Source organism: Nerophis lumbriciformis, linkage group LG24 (genome assembly GCF_033978685.3).
Source record: "Nerophis lumbriciformis linkage group LG24, RoL_Nlum_v2.1, whole genome shotgun sequence".
In the NCBI taxonomy this organism is placed as follows: domain Eukaryota; kingdom Metazoa; phylum Chordata; class Actinopteri; order Syngnathiformes; family Syngnathidae; genus Nerophis; species Nerophis lumbriciformis.
In genome coordinates this window covers 9,548,609-9,570,758 of record NC_084571.2, presented here as the reverse complement: position 1 = coordinate 9,570,758, position 22,150 = coordinate 9,548,609, and the positions used below count along the sequence as shown (strand labels likewise).

Genomic DNA, 22,150 nt, shown 5'->3' with positions numbered 1-22,150 from the left:
AAAGCATTGATAACTTGTTTATAGAAGTCTTCCTTATCTTTCTTCAGTTTTAAAAGTCTCTCTGTCTCGATGGAGATCTTCCTTTAATTATTACCTCCTGCTTCGATTGAAAGTCCAGTTTAGAAAACTGTTTTATTTTAGATATGCAATCCTCCATGTTAAAAGTCCAGGCGAGAGGAAAAAATAAACGATCCTAACTGTTTCTGCTTGTTGTCACTTATTCTGCAGCCGAGTAGTTGCAAAAATGATCTCTGGGATCACTAGCGCCCTCTACCACCATGAGGCGGGATTTCTGCGAGCCTCAGCCAGTGCGTCTTGGCAGCCGTTTTATGATTGCTCAGCACAAGAAATACGTTACACACATACAGTTGTTGAAAAAATACTCTGTACATTATATACCTCAGCTAACTAAACTATGGAAATGTATAATATAATTCATATAGCAATACGGTCTCACTGCACAGCAGGCCAGCAGTTAGCCGAGTCATTGCGCAATCCATGGTGAGGCTCAACTGGCTGCTGATCACCGCAAGTCTCTTCTCAGTATTTGAACGGCAAATGTGAAAATTCAGCGATTTTGAATAAAAATAATCTAAAACTGGTGAAGCTAAATGAACGATAACTTTATAGTATAATCACTGAATACATATAACAATTTAATAAATTTTTTTTATTTTTACATTTTTTTTCTTTCCATGATGGCACGTGAGGCCATCATGGTCATCACCTGCCTCCCCTGACTGCACGTCACTGAGATATAGTAACACTAGCGAGCAGTAGAGAATATGTCTACAACCATGGATAAAAAAAATGCAAACTACTGTATTGTTACAAATAGTAACAATATGGGCCATTATCTTTTCATTAATGGAAATAGAAAAACACAAAAATGTATTTGAAATTAATTTTAAAAAACAAAACAGCAAATTGAAAAACAAAGCTTTTTTTTTATTTTTTTGGTGTCGAACATCAATAAATACAGTACATTCCCCAAAAAACGGTTTGATTTTAAATTCACATTTCATACAATAAAAGTTAAATTCCATACATTCCTTTGCGTTTAGGATGTTTTTAGCATAACGGTAACATCTTTGTTCAACAGGAGTCCTACTGTCGTTTTAAAAAAGTGTCATTAAATAGTTGTCCAACTTTTGTTTCAGAAAAAATGGCCCGACATGTGTTTTTTGATTTGCATTTAAGAATTAAATAAATAAATAATAAATGATAAATGGGTTATACTTGTATAGCGCTTTTCTACCTTCAAGGTACTCAAAGCGCTTTGACAGTATTTCCACATTCACCCATTCACACACACATTCACACACTGATGGCGGGAGCTGCCATGCAAGGCGCTAACCAGCAGCCATCAGGAGCAAGGGGTGAAGTGTCTTGCCCAAGGACACAACGGACGTGACTAGGATGGCAGAAGGTGGGGATTGAACCCCAGTAAATATAATGAACGGAAGGTACACGGACCAATATGGTGTATGTTTTGGTGATTCATTTTCTTGTCATGAATGGAAATAGAACAACAAAAAAACAACTAATTTATTTGAAATTCATTTAAAAAAACAAAAAACAGCAAATTGAAAAACAATTTTTTTTTTTGGTGTCGGACACCAATAACTACAGTACGTTCCCCAAAAAACGGTTCGATTTTCATTTCACATGTCATACAACAAAAGTTAAATTCCATAGTAAACACAAATGCAAATACAGACAAAACCGGATGTTTGTTCATATTCTGACACTGGAAGTATTTTTATGTCCCCATTTACGATATAAAAGATTACATTTGGTATATTTATAAAGCATAAAAACCGAGAAATGCTTGTTAATATTATTATGTTGCAAGCTCATTTGTTTATACATAAGAGTCGATTTCTGAAAGTAAAACCCAAACTTTCACATTGGTTTAATAATTTCTAATTATTAGTAAAATCTTGGAAAATTGTGACAAGTAGAAAAGCCCTTAAATTAATATGTTAATTGGATGTTTTTTTTTTAGATACGCCCTTTTTTATAAAAACATGTATGTTTTAATTGTTATTATCTTACTTTATTTTATTAACATTTTTGTTTGTATAAAGATGTTAATTGCTCAACCCTTTGTGTTTGAAAAATTATAATACATTGAAGTGCCTCAATTTATCTGTATATTTTCAATATGTACAATTTGTTCAAGTTAAAGTTAAAGTACCAATGACTGTCACACACACACACACTAGGTGTGGCGAAATCTGTCCTCTGCATTTGACCCATCCCCTTGTTCACCCCCTGGGAGGTGAGGGGAGCAGTGGGCAGCAGCGGTGGCCACGCCCGGGAATCATTTTTGGTGATTTAACCCCCAATTCCAACCTTGATGCTGAATGCCAAGCAGGGAAGTAATGGGTCCCATTTTTATAGTCTTTGGTATGACTCGGCCGGGGTTTGAACTCACAACCTACCGATCTCAGGGCGGACACTCTAACCACTAGGCCACTGAGTAGGTTTTGTGTTTGTAATTGTTCAATAATAAAAAAAAATCTTTAAAACTTCCGGTGTTTTCCAGTTTCTAATTACTAGGGTTTGTTTTATTTTTTGATACCCCCATTCATCCATCCATCCATTTTCTACCGCTTGTCCCGTTCGGGGTCGCAGGGGGTGCTGGAGCCTATCTCAGCTGCATTCGAGCGGAAGGCGGGGTACACCCTGGACAAGTCGCCACCTACATTAAATATAAAATGAAGATCAAAGCGTATTTTAGAAGGCTTTGTTTTCTAATTGTATTTTAAAATGAAATTTAGATAAACCAACTGTTTTTCGTTTTTCAATTTCCATTCATGAAAATAAAATTCAAATACCAAAACATACACTGACCAAAATGAATATGGTATTTTGTTGTGGCGAGCAGCACGGTGACACAGGGGCTAGTGCATGTGCCTCACAATACGAAGGTCCTGAGTAGTCCTGAGTTCAGATCTTTCTGTGTGGAGTTTGCATGTTCTCCCCGTGGGTTCCCTCCGGGTTCTCCGGCTTCCTCCCACCTCCAAAAATATGCACCCGGGGATAGGTTGATTCGCAACACTAAATTGGCCCTAGTGTGTGAATGCGAGTGTGAATGTTGTCTGTCTATCTGTGTGGGCCTGCGATGAGGTGGCGACTTGTCCAGGGTGTACCCCGCCTTCCGCCCGAATGCAGCTGAGATAGGCTCCAGCACCCCCTGCGACCCCAAAAAAGGGACAAGCGGTAGAAAATGGATGGGATGGAGGGATTTTGTTGTGGGTTTTGTTTCTTGATTACTTTCAGTAATGTGTCACTCTCTCTCCTATACACTAGAGGGCGGTGCCGCCAAAATGACGTAATTGTCTGAAGCGCAGAAGAAGAACTAGCACTAGCGGCGTTCTGTGGACAACAATCATGGCGTTGGACAGCGAGTAAGTTAGTAGACAACTTGTCTCAATGGTCTCCTTTCAAATTGCTGCCATTTAGCGGCAGTCGAACACCGTATCGTCCCATTGTGTCAATGGGACGATACGGGACCGGCGGTGCTAAGTAGTCACGTTTAGCTAACATGAGCTAAAGTTAGCCTCGACGGTCTGACAGCTCGAAACATAGAAAATATTATCTTTCACATGTGTAGCCATTAATGAGCCGGAAGTGTAAAGTATGAATGATGTTGACTTCCTCCTCCAGTGTGCAGTGTGAGATAGAAGTTCTGCAGTCCATCTACTTGGAGGACCTGCAGGTCACCAGGACACAGGATGGGTGATGACGTCATCATGTCACGTGTTTATTTGACGTGTTTACAAATATGCCTTAACACACGTGCGTTGGGATTGCAGGGCCTGGGAGGTCAGCCTGGTTCTGTATCCGTCCACAGCCGAGGATTCCGGCTCCCAGTTCGTCCGACTCACCCTGAAGTTGACCCTGGACCAGCAGGTAACGCCTGGTAGCACCTGAGCTCCAGCAGTCCGGATGTCGCACGTTAACTTCCTGTGTTGTGCCTCAGTATCCGTGCTCGTCTCCGCACATTTCCATCCACAACCCGCGTGGTCTGTCGGACAACAAGCTGAGCAGGTGAGCCTTCCAGAGATCTACTTCTTCCGCCGCCGTCGACTGACGCCATGTTTTTTGTTTTCTTCTTTCAGTGTACACAAATGTCTGCAGATGGAAGCCGAGTCGTGCGTCGGCTCGCCCGTCTTGTATCAGCTGATCGAGGTCACGGCCTTCACTCGTTTCGACCTCAAACAGGATGTGAAGTCGTGTTTCATTTCCTATGATTTGTTCCTCAGAAAGCCAAAGAAATCCTGACTGAAAGCAACATACCTCATGGAAACTGCGTCATCTGCCTCTACGGCTTCAAGGTAATCGTGCAGTGCTCGTAGTAGACCTGGGCCGATGTTCGATAAGTCAATTGATCAATGAATGAAAATGAACTCTTGCAAGCAAGCTTAAAAGCTTACATGAAAACAAGAGACATTAACGTCTTTCTCCATCAAGAAACGTCATACCCCTAACTAAACTTGTGTAAACATTACTGTCTAAACTACTAAGATACAGTATTCACATTAAACACAAACAAATGTGCAGTCTTTGCACAAAGTGATCGATATAAACGCCACAGTGTCAAGTTGAAACTGACGGACGTATCGTCAACAGGAAGTAAACTTGCGTGACGTCACATAAACATGAAGTGAAACCAACTGATAACCCAAAAGAACATTATCAATAAAAAACCTTCTAAAAAAGTTTACAAATGAGAGAAGATATTTGAACAGACAAATAAAAGTGAAATGCTCTTACGAAGCCAGAACAATATTTAATGTTTCCACTGCCAAGAAAGTATATTGTTAGAGATGTCCGATAATGGCTTTTTTGCCGATATCTGATATTCCGATATTGTCCAACTCTTAATTACCGATTCCGATATCAACCGATACCGATATATACAGTCGTGGAATTAACACATTATTATGCCTAATTTTGTTGTGATGCATTAAACAATGTAACAAGGTTTTCCAAAATAAATCAACTCAAGTTATGGAAAAAAAATGCCAACATGGCACTGCCATATTTGTTGTTGAAGTCACAAAGTGCTTTTTTTTTTTAACATGCCTCAAAACAGCAGCTTGGAATTTGGGACATGCTCTCCCTGAGAGAACATGAGGAGGTTGAGGTGGGCGGTTTAAGGTAGCGGGGGGTGTATATTGTAGTGTCCCGGAAGAGTTAGTGCTGCAAGGGGTTCTGGGTATTTGTTCTGTTGTGTTTATGTTGTGTTACGGTGCGGATGTTCTCCCGAAATGTGTTTGTCATTCTTGTTTGGTGTGGGTTCACAGTGTGGCGCATATTTGTAACAGTGTTAATGTTGTTATACGGCCACCCTCAGTGTGACCTGTATGGCTGTTAATCAAGTATGCATTGCATTCACTTGTGTGTGTGAAAAGCCGTAGATATTATGTGACTGGGCCGGCACGCAAAGGCAGTGCCTTTAAGGTTTATTGGCGCTCTGTACTTCTCCCTACGTTTGTGTACCACTCCATACAGCGGCATTTTAAAGTCATACATTTTACTTTTTGAAACAGATACCGATAATTTCCGATATTACATTTTAAAGCTATTATCAACCGGTAATATCGTCAGTCCGATATTATCGGATATCTCTATATATTGTCTCTATTTATTTAATCATGGTCATAAGATTTTAGTGTGTGCATAACTACATTCTGAGCACATTCAATATTAACCGCGATCATTTTTGTCACAATAACTTTATTTAAAGATTTTATTTATTGTTTGGGTTGCGTTTATTTGAGGGTCTCCCACCCTCTCCTCAACAAAAAGTGAACCTATTTTATTGCTTCTGCTATGATTTTTTTTTAAGTGCAAAATTTTGCTGACAGAGTATATTTTATTTGTTTGTTTTGGATATCTAAAAGTTTAAATTCCAATTACAATGTTAAAATGTTCGAGAAATACAAATTTATTGCATTTGAAAGGGTATGCATGTATTATTATTTCATCAATGGTTAATTTGGTCTCAAAATAATGCTGACAATAATGTTTACTTTAAAATTTTTCTTTTCGTTAGACAATATTTTTGGTGTAGTAGCTTGAATTTTGCCTCAAAATAAAAATAAATATATATATCATATTTTACATTTTGATTAATTATATTTTTAGGTATATAGAATACCGAAAATATTTTATAATAAAAATCTTTCTAATAAATCTTTAAATTTTTACTATAATTTTTTGTCCAAAAATGCAACTAGTATACCAAAAATCCTGTCTGACTAAAAGGAAATTAAAAAAGTATATGAATGAGAAGACATAATGAACCTTTTTGAGAAAAAACTTCTCTCCAAGTATCAACATATAAATACGGTAGTGTAGTAGGTCAAAGTATTCATTAAAAACAAGGCAGAGGTTTTATTTACCAAGTATATTAATATTTTTGGCCACTGTAACATTACAGACAGTTTGAACAGTAACACTGTTTGAATAAAAGAAAAGAAAACACTACTTTAATTAAGTGATTCTTTGGCGTCCCACTAGATAGAGCCAGTATCACAATTTAAGAATCACTGAATTACAGCTGAATGCAGCTGAGACAAGCGGTAGAAAATGGATGGATGGATGGATGGATGAATTAGAACAAACAATTCCGAATGTGTCCAGGAGGGGGAGACATTCACCAAAACCTGCTGCTACCACTACTTCCACTCACACTGCCTGGGCCGCTACGCCAGCCACTCGGAGAAGGAGCTCCGCCTCCGAGAGAAGGAACTGGCTGAGGACAAGACGGCAACACGCCATCAGGTCACACATTGCCGGTTGCGCTCCGTCGCAGGAGTCCAGCCGGGCGTTCTAACGAGCCACGTGACGTGTCCGCTAGGAGCTGACGGTGGTGTGTCCTGTTTGCCGCGAGCCTTTGGCCTACGACCTGGATCACCTGCTGGCCAGCGCCGCCCCCCTGCTGCCCGAGGTAAGGCACACGTGTGCAAGCGGGAGGCGGTTAGCTTGACCGCGCCTTCTCATCCTCCAGTTGGACGGCGTCGGCCTCGGGTCCAGTTTTCAACAGAAGTGGCGAGAACTTCAAAAGGTTCTGGAGAGACAACAGAGGAGAGGTGGAGTCATCGATCCCGAGATGGAATCCAACCGTTTCCTCATCCACACTAACGAGGTGAGTGCATCACGTGACCCTCAAAGCTGCGTCAGCTGGGATGTTTGTCGTGTTCCGCAGGCGCCACCTGTTGATGAAGACGCCATCCAGGACCCGGCGCCAGCCTGCGCCTCGCAGGAGGGTCCACTGCCATCGCGACACTTCATTCCCGCGCCGACGCACTGCCGAGGCGCTCACGCCCACAGGCGCCACAGCCGCGGCAGGGGTCCGAGGCGAGGCGGCGGGCCCAAGCCGCATCACGCCAGAGGTGCGCCTCTCGCAGAACACATGGACGGACTCAGCCTGTCCTCGCACGCCTCCGAGGGGTCACCGGGCGCCAACACAGAGGGACGCACGGAGTTCCGAGAGACGCGCGAACCAAAACCGACCCACTTCGTGTATCGTCAGGCAGGAAATCGCGGCCTGAAATGTTCTGCAGGTGGGGGGCCCCAGCGTGGCAGGAGGAGGGGTCCCCCGCAACACCACCACTGGGACCCCAGAGCATCGAGAGGGGGCGCTCCCTGCCAGCAGAGGGTGGGGGACAGGGAGGAGGGGCTATGACCAAAGGCCGCAGCAGGTTCAGAGAATGAGCACACAAAAACACAATCATTTATTAAAATCTCTGGAAAAATAATTTGGTTTTAATCATTGATACTTTTTATAGTTATTTTGATTTTAAAGGTAAGCGCGGTCCCTCGAGGGGCGGGTCCGTGCGTGATGACGTAACCAAGCGTCCTGTCCGCCATATTGGCGCTTTGTTGTGAAGGCGGGCGTGCGCGTTTGTTTTGAAGCGTAGTGCGCGGACGGCTGGCGGGAACGTAACCCGGCAAAGACGGGTTCAGAACCGGCCATGGACGCGGATCTGGACCCGACTCAGGCGGACAACGATGGCGGAGATCTGGACGCTCGCATTCCGACTGCGTGCTCGTCGAACGGCAGCGGCGGAGAGGACGACGAGGCTGAGGCTCACGTTCGAGAAGCGGGAGGCTCCGTTAGTCAGCTCACGCCAGACCGAACCGGGCTACTCGGCAGGGAACAAGAAGTGTCGGTGGAAATTGGAGGAACTTATTTGTGTCAACGCGCCGACAAAACATGGCGTAAGTTGTTCCCTGCTAGCATGGTAGCATGCGGCGGTAACCGTTTCTGACGTGTGCTTATATTCACAGACATATTTACGTAGACGCCATATTGGATGTGTCAATGGAAAAGAAGCAACAACCAACCAGTTTATAGTCCTAATACCTATGTGTCTGTGGCAAAAAATATCATGGGTTGTTTTTTCATGCTCATTTGTGTAAAAAAATATTTAAAGGCGGCCCATTTACTTACGTTAGTTTACGTAGTAGATTTGCCACATCCAATATGGCGGGCACGCTGACATATTGCAGTGTATTTATGTTTACGCCATCCCGGGAAACCAAATCGGTCCACGCATGCGCGAGGAATTTCTGCGACGTCACGTGCTGTGATATTCATTCGTATTTTGTATAAAACGGATAGTTAACGTAGTAGTAAAAGAGGACAATAATATGAAGATGAAAATGGGGTAGATTAAAAAAAAAAATCAGGTTGTATTATCGCCACCATTTAAATAACTTTCACTCGTCTGTCATTGCAATAAATGACGCACGGGGGTGCCACTGACTCATTGCGTAATTTCTTTATTAAATTTACTTTTTTTTTTTTTTTAAACAAGACACTTTACATACATATCTGCTGCCTGACAAAAATTGTGAATTGAAGTATTTGATTTAAATAAAGAAGTAATGTGTATTCTTAAATTACGTTTTTTTGTATGTATTATTTTATATTACATTGTTTTTTAAATGAATAAAAAAGAAGAGCATGGTAACGGTGACAGCGTGCATAAACATAACTGCCGTAAAACAAGTTGACAGGAAGTGATGCAATCTTGGCACATGCGTCGACTAACCGCGTAGTGACACGCCGGTCACATGATCACTGTCAGCTAATTCCAACTGGTTCCGAAAACCAGACAAGATCAAGCAATGACATCATGGCGTCGTCAGAAGATCATAGCACTTCCGGTTTGATTGAGTCAACCGCCATGTTTGCGTGTTTGCTAACATTGTTATGATCTGCTGGGATGTTATTAAAGTCATGTTTTCGTGGCAGATGCCGCCGAAGTCATTCAGTCCCGACTCAATGAGCAGGAAGGAAGAGAGGAGTTCTACGTGCACTACGTGGGATGTAAGTCTCACACATACGCGCGCACGCACACACACACCTCGGCGTGGTGATCATGTGATGGCTTCAGTCAACAGACGTCTGGACGAGTGGGTAGGCAAGGCTCGCCTGGCGCTCACCAAGACGGTGAAGGACGCTGTGAGGAAGAGCGTGGAGATCGGCGGCGTGGGCGACCTCGGAGAACAACCTGAGCGCAAGATCACGCGCAACCAAAAACGCAAACATGACGAGATCAACCACGTGCAGAAGGTGCGTGGGGGTGGGGCTGGCTGACCCGTGGGGGCTCGCTCGGCTTGGCGGCGGCGTCTGAACCCACATTTTGTCCACGCAGACGTACGCCGAGATGGACCCGACCACGGCCGCACTGGAGAAGGAACACGAGGCGGTAAGCGCCGGCGTGGTGTGCTTTGATGTCACGTGACTCCTCGTCACGCCCCGTGTCTTCCGCAGATCACCAAAGTCAAATACGTGGACAAGATTCAGATCGGAAACTTTGAAATCGACGCTTGGTACTTCTCGCCGTTCCCCGAAGACTACGGCAAGCAGCCCAAACTTTGGATCTGCGAGTACTGCCTGAAGTACATGAAGTACGAGAAGACCTTCAGACACCACCTGGTCAGTACTGCACACACACTGCACACCTTGTACACATAGCATTTGGTAGTATACCTAGAATGTGGTAGTATACCTAGAATGTGGGAGTACACCCAGAATGTAGTAGTACACCTAGAATGTAGTAGTACACCTAGAATATAGTAGTATACCTAGAATGTGGTAGTACACCCAGAATGTAGTAGTACACCTAGAATGTGGTAGTACACCTAGAATGTGGTAGTACACCCAGAATGTAGTAGTACACGTACAATGTAGTAGGACAACTAGAATGTAATAGTACACCTAGAATGGGGTAGTACCCCTAGCATGTAGTAGTAGTGGGGTATTACACACACAATGTAGACGTTGTACTCGTACAATGTAGTAGTACATCTAGAATGTGGTAGTACACCTAGAATATAGTAGTACACCTAGAATGTGGGAGTACACCTAGAATGTAGTTGTACACATTCAATATAGGCGTTGTGCACGTACAATGTGGTAGTACACCTAGAATGTAGTAGTACACCTAGAATATAGTAGTACACCTAGAATGTGGTAGTACACCTAGAATGTAGTAGTACACGTACAATGTAGTAGGGTATCTAGAATGTAGTTGTATACGTACAATGTAGTAGGACAACTAGAATGTAATAGTACACCTAGAATGTGGTAGTACACCTAGAATGTAGTAGTACACCTAAAATGGGGTAGTACACCTAGAATGGGGTAGTACACCTAAAATGTAATAGTACACCTAGAATGGGGTAGTACACATACAATGTAGACGTTGTACACGTACAAGGTAGTAGTACATCTGGAATGTAGTAGTACACGTACAATGTAGTAGTACATCTAGAATGTAGTAGTACATATACAATGTAGACGTTTTACACATAGAATGTAGTAGTACATGTACAATGTAGACGTACATGTACATTATAGACGTACATTTACATTATAGACGTTGTCATACCAAAGACTATAAAAATGGGACCCATTACCTCCCTGCTTGGCACTCAGCATCAAGGGTTGGAATTGGGGGTTAAATCACCAAAAATGATTCCCGAGCGCGGCCACCGCTGCTGCTCACTGCTCCCCTCACCTCCCAGGGTGTGAACAAGGGTGATGTGTCAAATGCAAAGAATAATTTCGCCACACCTAGTGTGTGTGTGACAATCATTGGTACTTTAACTTTAACTTTTGTACATGTACAATGTAGACGTTGTACATGTACAATTTAGACGTACATGCAGAATGTAGTAGTACACATAGAATGTAGACGTTTTACACATAGAGTGTACAACTACATTCTATGTGTAAAACGTCTACATTCTAGAATGTAGTTTTACACGTACAATGTAGTTGTACACATAGAATATAACTGTTGTACACACAGAATGTAGATGTTGTAAACGTAGAATGTAGACGTTTTACACGTAGAATGTATTTGTACACATAGATTGTAGACGTACACGTAAAATGTAGTTGTACACGTAGAATGCAGACATGTAGACGTTGTACACGTAAAATGTAGTTGTACATGTAGAATGTAGACTGTGTACATGTAGAATATAGTAGTACACATAGAATGTAGAAGTGTACACGTAGACTGTAGTAGTACAGTACACATAGAATGGAGAAGTTGTACATGTTGAATGTAGTTGTACACGTAGAATGTAGACATGCAAGTAGAATGTAGTTGTATGTGTAGAATACACACGTAGAATGTAGAGGTACAAGTAGAATGTAGTTGTACGTGTAGAATATACATGTAGAATGTAGTTGTACGTGTAGAATATACATGTAGAATGTAGTTGTACGTGTAGAATATACATGTAGAATGCAGACACTTGTAGAATGTAGTATTTCTGGTCATTCACCCTTGACCTCTCTGTGTGTGCGTGTGCGTGTAGTCCCACTGCCAGTGGAAGCAGCCTCCAGGCAAAGAGATCTACAGGAGAAGCAACATCTCCGTGTACGAGGTGGATGGACGTGACCACAAGGTGAGGTCATCACACTGATGAATGGACCAATAATGGATCAATAATAGATCAATGAGTGCAATGCAAAAAGTCAGTGTTCTAAAACAAGAAAAAAAAAAAAAAAAAAATAGGGGTATTTTATTTCAACTAAGCAAAATTATCTGCCAATAGAACAAGAACATTTGGCTTGTCAAGACTTTCCAAAACAAGTAAAATTAGCTAACCTCAATGATCCCAGAAATACCTTTAAAATAAGTATATTCTTACTAACAACAAGTGCACTTTTCTTGGTAGGAAAAAAAAAGACCTTTTTGCTCAATATGTTGAAAAATATTCTTAAATTAAGTAAATGCGAGTGCCATTATCTTGACATAATGATATGCGCTCGGCATTACATTTCTTGAAACCAGCAAATTTATACTAAAAACTAATTTATTGTTCTTAATGGAAAGGTAACAAGGCGACCGCGTATTACTCTCGGTGTCTCCTAGCCGCTCAGGCAAATCATATGGTCTAAAAATGAATTTTTCCATCGATAACATGACATCATCGTGCCAAGTGCGTGCTCTTTCAGTCAATTAGTGCGCATATATACAGCCCGGCCCCCGGTAAAAAATTTTTTATGGTAATTTTGAAGAATTTACCTGAATGTGCATGAACTATTTCTGTTCAAAATTTTTAGTAATGTCACATGTTAAATGTTTAAATATTAACTGTCAGTTTATTGTACTGTGCTAACTGTACTACTATATGAGTACGTATTTTCTATTGTTTCATTGAAAATAAAACAGCAAAGTCCATTTTGCTGTCATCTGTTTTAATTATGAGACACAATTGTGTCAAAATCATAATTTTTTTTTTTCATACTTAAAATAAGAAATTATTAATTAAAAAAAAGGTAATTTTATACTTGTGAGTAGGGATGTCCGATAATGGCTTTTTGCCGATATTCCGATATTGTCCAACTCTTTAATTACCGATACCGATATCAACCGATATATACAGTCGTGGAATTAACACATTATTATGCCTAATTTGGACAACCAGGTATGGTGAAGATAAGGTACTTTAAAAAAAAAAAGAAAAAGATAAATAAATTAAAAACATTTCCTTGAATAAAAAAGAAAGTAAAACAATATAAAAACAGTTACATTAAAACTAGTAATTAATGAACATTTGTAAAATTTACTGTTAAAGGTTAATACTATTAGTGGACCAGCAGCACGCACAATCATGTGTGCTTACAGATTGTATCCCTTGCAGACTGTATTGATATATATTGATATATAATGTAGGAACCAGAATATTAATAACAGAAAGAAACAACCCTTTTTGTGAATGAGTGTAAATGGGGGATGAAGGTTTTTTGGGTTGGTGCACTAATTGTAAGTGTATCTTGTGTTTTTTATGTTGATTTAATTAAAAAAAACAAAAAAAAACGATACCGATAATAAAAAAAACGATTCCGATATTACATTTTAACGCATTTATCGGCCAATAATATCGGCAGGCCGATATTATCAGACATCTCTACTTGTGAGTGTTGATAACACAGCTTTGCAACACTTGATATTCTAGTTTCAAGCATGTTTTACTCAATATAGGTCATAAAATCTCAGCAACAAGCTGTAATATCTTACTGAGATAATTTAGGACCAAAACCCTTAAAACAACTCTAACATAAAATCTGCTTAGTGAGAAGAATTATCTTATCAGACAGAAAATAAGCAAATATCACCCTTATTTGAGATATTTAATCTTACTTAGATTTAAGTTTTTGCAGTGTGTGATCAGTGTGCTGTGTCGTCACCGAGCAGATCTACTGTCAGAACTTGTGTCTGCTGGCCAAGCTCTTCCTGGACCACAAGACTCTGTACTTTGACGTGGAGCCCTTCATCTTCTACATCCTCACCGAGGTCAACAAACAAGGAGCGCACATCGTTGGCTACTTCTCCAAAGTAAGATGTCCATCATGGAGGACGTGTGTGTGGGAGGGGGGTGTCCGGGCGGGAAGTAAAACACCGCTGGTCGTGTTGCAGGAGAAAGAGTCTCCGGACGGGAACAACGTGGCGTGTATTCTCACGCTGCCGCCTTACCAACGCCGAGGCTACGGGAAGTTCCTCATCGCCTTCAGTGAGCGTGACGCCTTTTAGCTTACATCGCCACATCACACTGATTGTCACACTGTGCGTGCGTGTGTGTGTGTGTAGGCTACGAGCTGTCCAAGCTTGAGAGTGCGGTGGGTTCCCCCGAGAAGCCCCTGTCAGATCTGGGCAAGCTGAGTTACAGAAGCTACTGGTCCTGGGTTCTTCTGGAGATCCTACGAGATTTCCGAGGAACGCTTTCCATCAAAGACCTCAGGTACACACGCACACTCGTGCACTTGACGCGCTTGACGTGGGCCCCTCCCCCCCAGCCAGATGACCAGCATCACGCAGAGCGACATCATCAGCACGCTGCAGTCGCTCAACATGGTCAAGTACTGGAAAGGTCAGCACGTCATCTGCGTCACGCCCAAACTGGTGGAGGAGCACCTCAAGAGCGCCCAGTACAAGAAACCGCCCATCACAGGTGAGTGGGCGTGGCTTGCTGTGCCACACACACACACCCCTCCCCTCCCCCCCACTGGTCTCACACCGCTTGTCGTCCCCTCTGGCCCGCAGTGGACACCATGAGCTTGAAGTGGGCACCTCCCAAGAACAAACAGGCCAAGTTGTCCAAGAAGTGAGGGGGGGCGGAGCCACGCACATGACATCACTTCCTGTCGCATGTAAATAAGTTGTTATTTTCTTAAATAAAGACATTTTCTTTAAAACAAGGTGTGAAATATTCTTTATTCCAAAACGTTGTCGTTCAAAGGCACCATTAGAACCATAGAATAACCTTTTACAGGAAAACACGTTAAAATATGTATCATAAATATGTCTTCATGGTGACAAAAGTTGCACCATGAGAAGAACATTCTGGACCTCTGGAGAACAAACATTCAATTCATTGAAATAAACACTTATCAAAATGAATCGGTCTCGATTAACAATTCAGATCCATTTTAAATAAATGGATAAAATATGCAAGTTAATTTGTGTCTTATACACAAAGCGTTTTTACTAACAGAAATTTTTGCGTTGAAATATTTTTTTTTACATCAAATCATGCTGACAACTTCACTGAGTAAAAATTAATGAGTAAAATGTATTTAAATATAATTAATAATTAATCAATTTTTTACCACTATGTATGTATTTTTTTATTAAACAACATACATATACAATGTACAAACACATTGAGGCACCTCCAAAACAATACGATTCAACATTTTTTCAATAATTTATAACAGGTTGAGCCATTTACATAATAAATCAGATTCAATAAAATACTCACACAAACAATATATATTAAAGAAAGTAAAAGTAAATATAAGAGACAATGTAAATATATTTTAATCTAATTTGTATGTAAAAAAAAACTACTCCAGAACAACTTAAATTCCTCCAATAAAGATAATATTTTAAGGGCTTTTCTACATGTAGCCATTTTCCAAGATTTTAGTAATAATTAGAGTTTTAGTGAGCACAAATGGACTTTAATGTATGAACAAGTTAGCTGGCAACCTAACATTAACATAACACAGCTGTTGTAAAAATTAAGTTCAGAAATATTCGTTACGTCACAACTTCCGGTAAATTAAGAACCAGCCAATTGGGCCAAATGTGCAGTCACGTGACGCATTTTTTTTTTACCGGAAGTTTTGCAGCAACGAATATTTCTGCACCAAATTTTCATATACTGAGATTTAAAACACCGTACTTTAACAAACTGAATTTTTTAAACACACATTTTACTCGCAATTTTCCATTTAATGCAGCTGTCAACATAATTTGATGTAAAAAAAAAAAACACTGTTGAAAAAAACTGTTGGTAATAAGGACACAAACTGACCTCCACACTAAAACAAGAAGACATTCGCCATATTTTTTTAATATAATCAATGTGAAAGATTTGTTCCATCAATCACGATAAACACATTCTTGACACTTGTGTAGTTGAAAAGTGTAAAACATTTTTTTTGTGTCTTTTTACTATTGTGGAAAATTCGTCAAACTTTCCATAACAATTTGAATACTAATAGCTTGTTTTCTATGGAAATATAATAAAAACAATGTAATTTTAATAAGTGAGACACTATTCAAGTATAACAATTAATTGAATACAAAAGAGCGAGCTTACATGAAGCTTGGAGAGTCACGTGACAAATGTGAAATAAAGTTAAATCAAGTACAAAACTTAATAAAACACATTTTAAAGTCTTCCTATGAGTTAAATATCACAGTGTTGATCTTTCATTCACATGTACTTTTACGTGACCTTCATTATGCTAATGAGCTACACGTCAAGGCAGTATCGTTAGTCGAATCGGACAATAAATACTTCATCAATACCTAAAAAGTCAACGCAATGGGAATAATAAATAGGTTGATTGATAACTTATCAGTCTGTGTCAAGTATAATGAGGAAAACAGATGACGTGAGTTCGAATCCCGGCCAGCGCCTCAATTGGAAAAGAAGAGCAGGAGCAATTCTGGTATCTCGCCACTAAGCGGCGCCATTTGACTTTTACTTTGAGGAACAGAATGTTTCATTGTTCCTGTCAGCTTCACACAATAAAACGTTTCACCACAGATTTTCAAAATAAAATGCTTTTAAAGTGACACACATTGACAGGAGGGGCGTGTTAAATAAGAAATAAATACAAAGGTGGGCGTCCTCCAGGTGCGTCCGTTACCTGATGCGTCCGTCCTGCCGGGCCGGGCCCAGTTCTGACTTGGGGTCCGGACTGTGCGAGCTCCAAACGGTCAGGCGGCAGCGTTGCATGATGGGACACGCGCTGGGGCCCGTGGAACAGACGTCTGCCGCTGACCAGTAGGCCTCCAGCAGGCGGTCCAGCCAGCGCCGTAGCCCGGCCCCCGTCAGCCCGGCGTTGGCCTCCGCCTCCTCCACGGCGCCCAGGCTGACGGGCAGTCTGAGGACCGGGTTGAGGCCGTGGAAGCTCTGCTCCATGTAGGAGTTCTTGGCCGGACCGCCGTGAAGACGCAACGCCTCCTCTGGGGGGTGGGTCAAAGATGGCCGCCACAAAAAGAAACAACACTGTCAGCACCAGGGAGAGTCTGGACTGGTTCCGGTTCCGGTTCTGGCGCTCACCTTGTTTTATTGGCTGTTGGCGGTAGAACTCCAGCGGGGCCACGATGAAGCTGGTCTGGCCCAGCAGGTTCCAGTGGTTCAGGACCCTCAGGGTCCACACGCCCGGACGCAGCGGCGCCGTCAGGGGGGGTCGGTAGTGCGTGACCTCGGCGGAGGCGTCCACGTGGATGTCGTAGGTGGCGGCGATCACGTTGGTGGGGTCGATCCACACCACCGTGGCCGTCAGGTTGCCCGGGCCTCGGGTCCAGCGCTGCACTGCCACCGGCTCGTCCTGGGGGCCCAGCAGACTTCCCCGGTTCCTGAAGAGACGCTCCTTTGGGTCCCAGTCCGCCCCCACCTGGGCAAGACCCAATATCATGTTACCTGTGTGTGTGTGTGTATGTATGTATGTATGTGTGTGTGTGTGTGTGTGTGTGTGTGTGTGAGACCTGGACGTGCTGCAGTCTGTTGGGGGACTGCGGGGGGCTGGCCATGGTGAAGTGGTCTCTGGGGGTCACCAAGGTCTCCAAGTCTTCCAGCTGGGCGGACGCTCGGTTCAAAGCCACGTGACGCAGCAAGTAACCTTGGAAGCGGTCCGACAGGAAGTACATGTGGACCGAGAGCGGGTGGCCGCTGGGCTCGTACCTAAAACACACACACACACACACACACACACTTGAAAATCATTTTTACAGCTGCGACACAATCATGTCTTTCTTTAACACACACACACACACACACACACACACACACACACACACACACACACACACACACACACACACACTTGTATTTCTTACCTTCTTGGGACCTCTGAAAAAAAGCTTACCTCTTTAGGACCACCCTTTTCTAGATATATAAAGGTGTGTATTTACAACATTGATAATATATACACACTATGCAAATATAAAAAAGCTTGTTGTGAAAAATGAGTTGGAATTTCACAGGAAAAACTTAATTTTGGCAGTAGTATAATAAGAGTCGTCATTTTACTCAACGCAAGTCAAAATTTTACAAGAAAAGCTTAACATTTTGGCAATTTTATGAAAAGAGTCGTAATTTTACTCGACAAAAGTAACAATTTTTATAAGAAAACTTAAAAATGTTGGCAATATTGTAATAATAATCGGAATTGTACTTGGCAAAATGATGACAAAAGTCATAATTTTACTCCAAAAATGTCACTATTTTACAAGAACAACAAAAAAATTGGCAATATTGTGATAAAAGTCATTATTTTATATGACAAATGTCATCATTTTGCATTAAAAAGTAATACTTTAACATAAAAAAAGTAATAATTGCAATATTACAGAAACAGAAATAATATGAGAAATGGTTCCCTATTTTATAAGAAAAAAGTCGACACATTGTGAGATTATTTTTGAATTTTTTGTTTGTAATTGGTTTTTAATCTTCATTAATTACTTCAAGTTATTACACTATGTCTCGATATACATATTTATTTTTTTAAATTAATTTTGACCAAAGGGGGCGCATTTCATTTTCTTACACACACTTGTTATTACATATGTTGACCAGAGGGGTAGCACTTTTAAAACCCACACACAATCAATTTGAAAAATCCCTCCTTTTTGGGACCACCCTCATTTTGATAGATTTCACCACCAGGGGTGCTAATGAGATCTCTATTTTTTGTTTTTTGTAATGTGCTTAAGGCCGATGACAAACGAGTCACGGACCAAATGTGGCCCCTGTGCCGCACTTTGGACAACCCAGTTGTAGAAGCTAACTGTTAATGGCCACTATAGTCTTAGTACTTGTGACAGTTTGACCCCACACTGTCACTGTTCGACCTTTAGACTTCCTCCCAAACCGTGCACATTTGTTAGGAAGCTCAACATGGACACACAAACATTCAATTTTGTTAGCCAGTGAAAAGCATGTGCTCAACAAACAAATTGCTACCTGTCACTCACCATGGCTCTGAACAAATGACCAAAAGAGTCAGGGTGGGGTTGAGGGCTTTATATAGGTGACCACACCTGTATTCACTAATTAGGCCAAATTTGGGTCGAACCATGATCTTCAAATGCTGGGTGTTACAGAAGGACACTGGACATTTAAAAGTTGTGTTGTCTAAGCCTGAATATACTGTGTACAAAAATGACTGCTCTACACATGCAAAAGTACCATGTGAATACTTTTTAGACATGTGATGGTTATTTATGGTGAAATTTACAAAATAACTGTTTTCTTAATTTCCCCTGTCAAATTGGTCCCAGCTAGTGGGCGGGGCTAAGGGCTATTTAAGTTGGAAAATGCCGTTTTTCTGGCAGTCTGCTGTCGGTCACTGCCAGAGGAGGATCTCTGTCCTGAGCAAGAGTTTCGGTCTCCATGCATCAAACATCTACTGAGGTGATTATTTTGATGATGAGATTATGTTGTGTTGTAACCGGCTAAATGAGTTTTGTTGACTGCTAATTGATTTTGCTAAATCTGTTTTGATTAGTTAATTCTTTACTTTGACATATTTGATTATTGACCTTTGATTATGAATACATGTATTTTGATATAATGAATGATTTATCTTTTGATTATTTTTAATATGCTTATTTTGATTAATTATATAGGCCTATTTAACGCATGCAACTTCGAAATGTATATAGAATATAAATGTACTATATATAATATACGATACTAATAGTGTCTCTATTTATTACCATTACAGATTGTGGGTGCTTTGTTTTTTTTGTCGTTGTTCACCTCTTGACACTTTTTGGGATTTCAATAAATGTTTGTAAACTGTTACCAACTGCGTGCCTTGCCATCCTTGATTTGAAAGTCTGGTTTGCAAAGGTTACATTAACTTCACCCGAGCCGGGGTGTGACATATGGTGGCAGTGGTGGGATGGCAAGCCGCAGAGTTTACAACAAACCTGGCAGAGGGCAGGCCAGAACTGGTTTGAGATCCCAAGTGTCGGAGGTGGCAATGACAAAGGAGACTGATGAGATGGCTGGTCGAGGGGCCACGGCGATGAGGCTGGACCGGACGACTATGGCTGAGGAGCGTGAAGTTGGATGGAACACCGAGGAGTCCGAAGAAGACGTCAAAGGTTTTGAGAACTCTGGGGCTAGGCGTAAGCAGCATAGGAAGGGGTCTGGGAAGGTTAGGTGGTCTGCTGAGCCACCAAGGACTGAAAGAGTGTTAAGTGAACCTGTCCTGGTTAACATGTTCCAAGACTTTTTGATTGGACAGCAACGTAGGGAAGCTGTCCTAGTTCGTGAACTCCAGGAGTTAAAAACTGTCTGTACAAGGCCTAGCCTAGATCAGTCACTCACTAACCAAAATGCTAACCGTACTCCCGACGATAGTTGTTGTGAGCAGTCGCTCAAACTCAAACCCAGAACTCGCCCACATCCAAATCTTAGTCCTCAAGCGTCGCCGTCCAGAGATTCCTCGCCACCTGACCATCATCTCAGACAAGGCCCAAAGATGCTCCCTTTCCAGCGGGGTGAGGACATCAAAAACTTTCTTGTCCGTTTTGAGCGCATTGCTCGCACCTGGGGCTGGCATCAGTCTGACTGGGCCTGCCGACTTGTTCCACTCTTGACCGGTAAAGCTCTGGATGCCTATTCTGCGATGGAGGAAGATTCTTCCAACGTCTATGCTGACCTTAAAGAAGCCCTCCTTGCTAAGTTTGATATCTCTCCTGAGACTTATAGGCTCCAGTTCCGGTCAACCTACATTCCCCCTGGTGAATCTCCCAAGGAGACTTACAACAGACTCAAAGGACTCTACAGAAGATGGATCAAGCCAGAGCAGCGTTCCAAAGAAGACATCGCAGAGCTTTTCATTTTGGAGCAAATGCTTCGCTTGCTGCCCAGTGAAATGAAGACTTGGGTCAAGGAACACGAGCCAGAAGACGGACTTACTGCTGCTAAACTTGCAGGCCAGTACTTGAATGCTCGTAAAGGACTCCGAATGCCAAGGCAGCAGAACAACCGTGTAGCAGCTCAAGGTGCAGCCGACCTGTCACACTAAAGAGGTGTGCAGAAAGCAGGTGGTTACAGCACCTCAGGGGACAACAGACTGCTCCCGAGACAGAGTCCAGTGAAGGATCTCATCTGCTACCACTGCCAACAGCCAGGGCATCGAGCCCCAGTCTGCCCCTTGAAACAGAAGACCTGGTATGACCAAAAAGCACGTCGTAGGGTGCTACAGCCAGGTCAAAAGGTCATGCTGTCGCTTCCAACCTCGCGTCATAAACTGCTGGCCCAATGGAAAGGTCCTTACTCCGTGGTCAGACAAGCTGGTCCAGTCACTTATGAGATCTCACATCCAGAGAAAGGAAAGGCATCCCAAGTGTACCACATCAACCTTCTGAAGGAATGGAAGGAGAGGAAATCCTCTGTGGAAGGAAAGGATGTCCAGGCCAGTCAAGTACCTACTCAAAGCAAGGAGTTACAAGAGGAAAAGGTGATGCTGGCACGGGAAGTGAAAATGGAGAATGATGTGGAGGAGACAGATCTGTCCATGCTCACTACACCACAGAAACCTGATGTAAGTCACTTGTCTGCACAATCTGCCCTTAAATTATTGCAAGTGTGTGAAGAATTCCCCGTATTGTTCAGTGGAAAGCCAGGAAGAACTCCACTAATTGAACATGTCATTCATTTAAAAAACCCAACACCTATCCGTCAGCGCCCCTACAGAGTGCCTGAGCGGCTGGTGGAGCCCCTCAACCATGAAATCCAAACCATGCTGGATCTAGGAGTGATTGAACCCTCAAACAGTGAGTGGTGTAACCCCATAGTCCTCGTTCCTAAAAAAGACAACACAATAAGAGTATGTAATGACCTACGCAAAGTGAACGCCGTTTCTAAATTCGATGCTTATCCCATGCCACGTATTGATGAACTTCTTGAGAAGCTCGGCAAAGCTGTGTTCATCACCACCCTTGACCTGTGTAAGGGATACTGGCAAGTCCCTTTAGAGAAGGAGTCAAGGGAGTACACTGCCTTCCGTGGACCAAAGGGTCTCTATCATTACACGGTTATGCCGTTCGGACTCCATGGA

General features: G+C 42.1%; 3 protein-coding genes across 4 annotated transcripts in view; 2 read left to right on the top strand and 1 right to left on the bottom strand.

Annotated features, from left to right (window-relative positions):
* The first annotated feature begins 3,487 nt into the window (after positions 1–3,487).
* Positions 3,488–7,763, top strand: rnf25 (ring finger protein 25). The gene is made up of 9 exons (XM_061981505.1): positions 3,488–3,747; positions 3,825–3,921; positions 3,992–4,059; positions 4,131–4,200; positions 4,275–4,346; positions 6,661–6,801; positions 6,878–6,967; positions 7,028–7,165; positions 7,226–7,763. Exons 1-9 carry the CDS (start codon positions 3,653–3,655, stop codon positions 7,703–7,705), a joined length of 1,251 nt encoding a protein of 416 aa, XP_061837489.1. The 5' UTR covers positions 3,488–3,652; the 3' UTR covers positions 7,706–7,763.
* Positions 7,764–7,880: 117 nt separating this feature from the next.
* Positions 7,881–14,749, top strand: kat8 (K(lysine) acetyltransferase 8). The gene is made up of 11 exons (XM_061981503.1): positions 7,881–8,241; positions 9,281–9,355; positions 9,423–9,601; positions 9,684–9,737; positions 9,803–9,967; positions 11,863–11,952; positions 13,749–13,889; positions 13,971–14,064; positions 14,142–14,292; positions 14,348–14,502; positions 14,595–14,749. Exons 1-11 carry the CDS (start codon positions 7,995–7,997, stop codon positions 14,657–14,659), a joined length of 1,416 nt encoding a protein of 471 aa, XP_061837487.1. The 5' UTR covers positions 7,881–7,994; the 3' UTR covers positions 14,660–14,749.
* A 3-nt stretch (positions 14,750–14,752) lies between these two features.
* LOC133620210 (xylosyltransferase 1-like) overlaps positions 14,753–22,150 on the bottom strand; it is a 35,310-nt gene continuing 27,912 nt past the window's right edge. For both annotated transcript variants that reach the window (XM_061981501.1, XM_061981502.1), the window contains exons 9-11: positions 17,559–17,754; positions 17,131–17,467; positions 14,753–17,033 (exon numbers count right to left, since the gene is read on the bottom strand). In XM_061981501.1, the coding sequence (XP_061837485.1) occupies positions 16,711–17,033; positions 17,131–17,467; positions 17,559–17,754 (856 nt within the window). In that variant the 3' untranslated portion in view covers positions 14,753–16,710. The remainder of the gene's footprint in view (positions 17,034–17,130; positions 17,468–17,558; positions 17,755–22,150) is intronic.

Coding starts and splice junctions, on each gene's coding strand:
- rnf25 (XM_061981505.1), top strand. CDS start 3,653: ATGATGTTGACTTCCTCCTCCAGTGTGCAGTGTGAGATAGAAGTTCTG. Junction 3,748..3,824: donor GTCACCAGGACACAGGATGG/GTGATGACGTCA, acceptor TTGGGATTGCAG/GGCCTGGGAGGTCAGCCTGG. Junction 3,922..3,991: donor AGTTGACCCTGGACCAGCAG/GTAACGCCTGGT, acceptor GTTGTGCCTCAG/TATCCGTGCTCGTCTCCGCA.
- kat8 (XM_061981503.1), top strand. CDS start 7,995: ATGGACGCGGATCTGGACCCGACTCAGGCGGACAACGATGGCGGAGAT. Junction 8,242..9,280: donor ACGCGCCGACAAAACATGGC/GTAAGTTGTTCC, acceptor TTTTCGTGGCAG/ATGCCGCCGAAGTCATTCAG. Junction 9,968..11,862: donor AGACCTTCAGACACCACCTG/GTCAGTACTGCA, acceptor GTGTGCGTGTAG/TCCCACTGCCAGTGGAAGCA.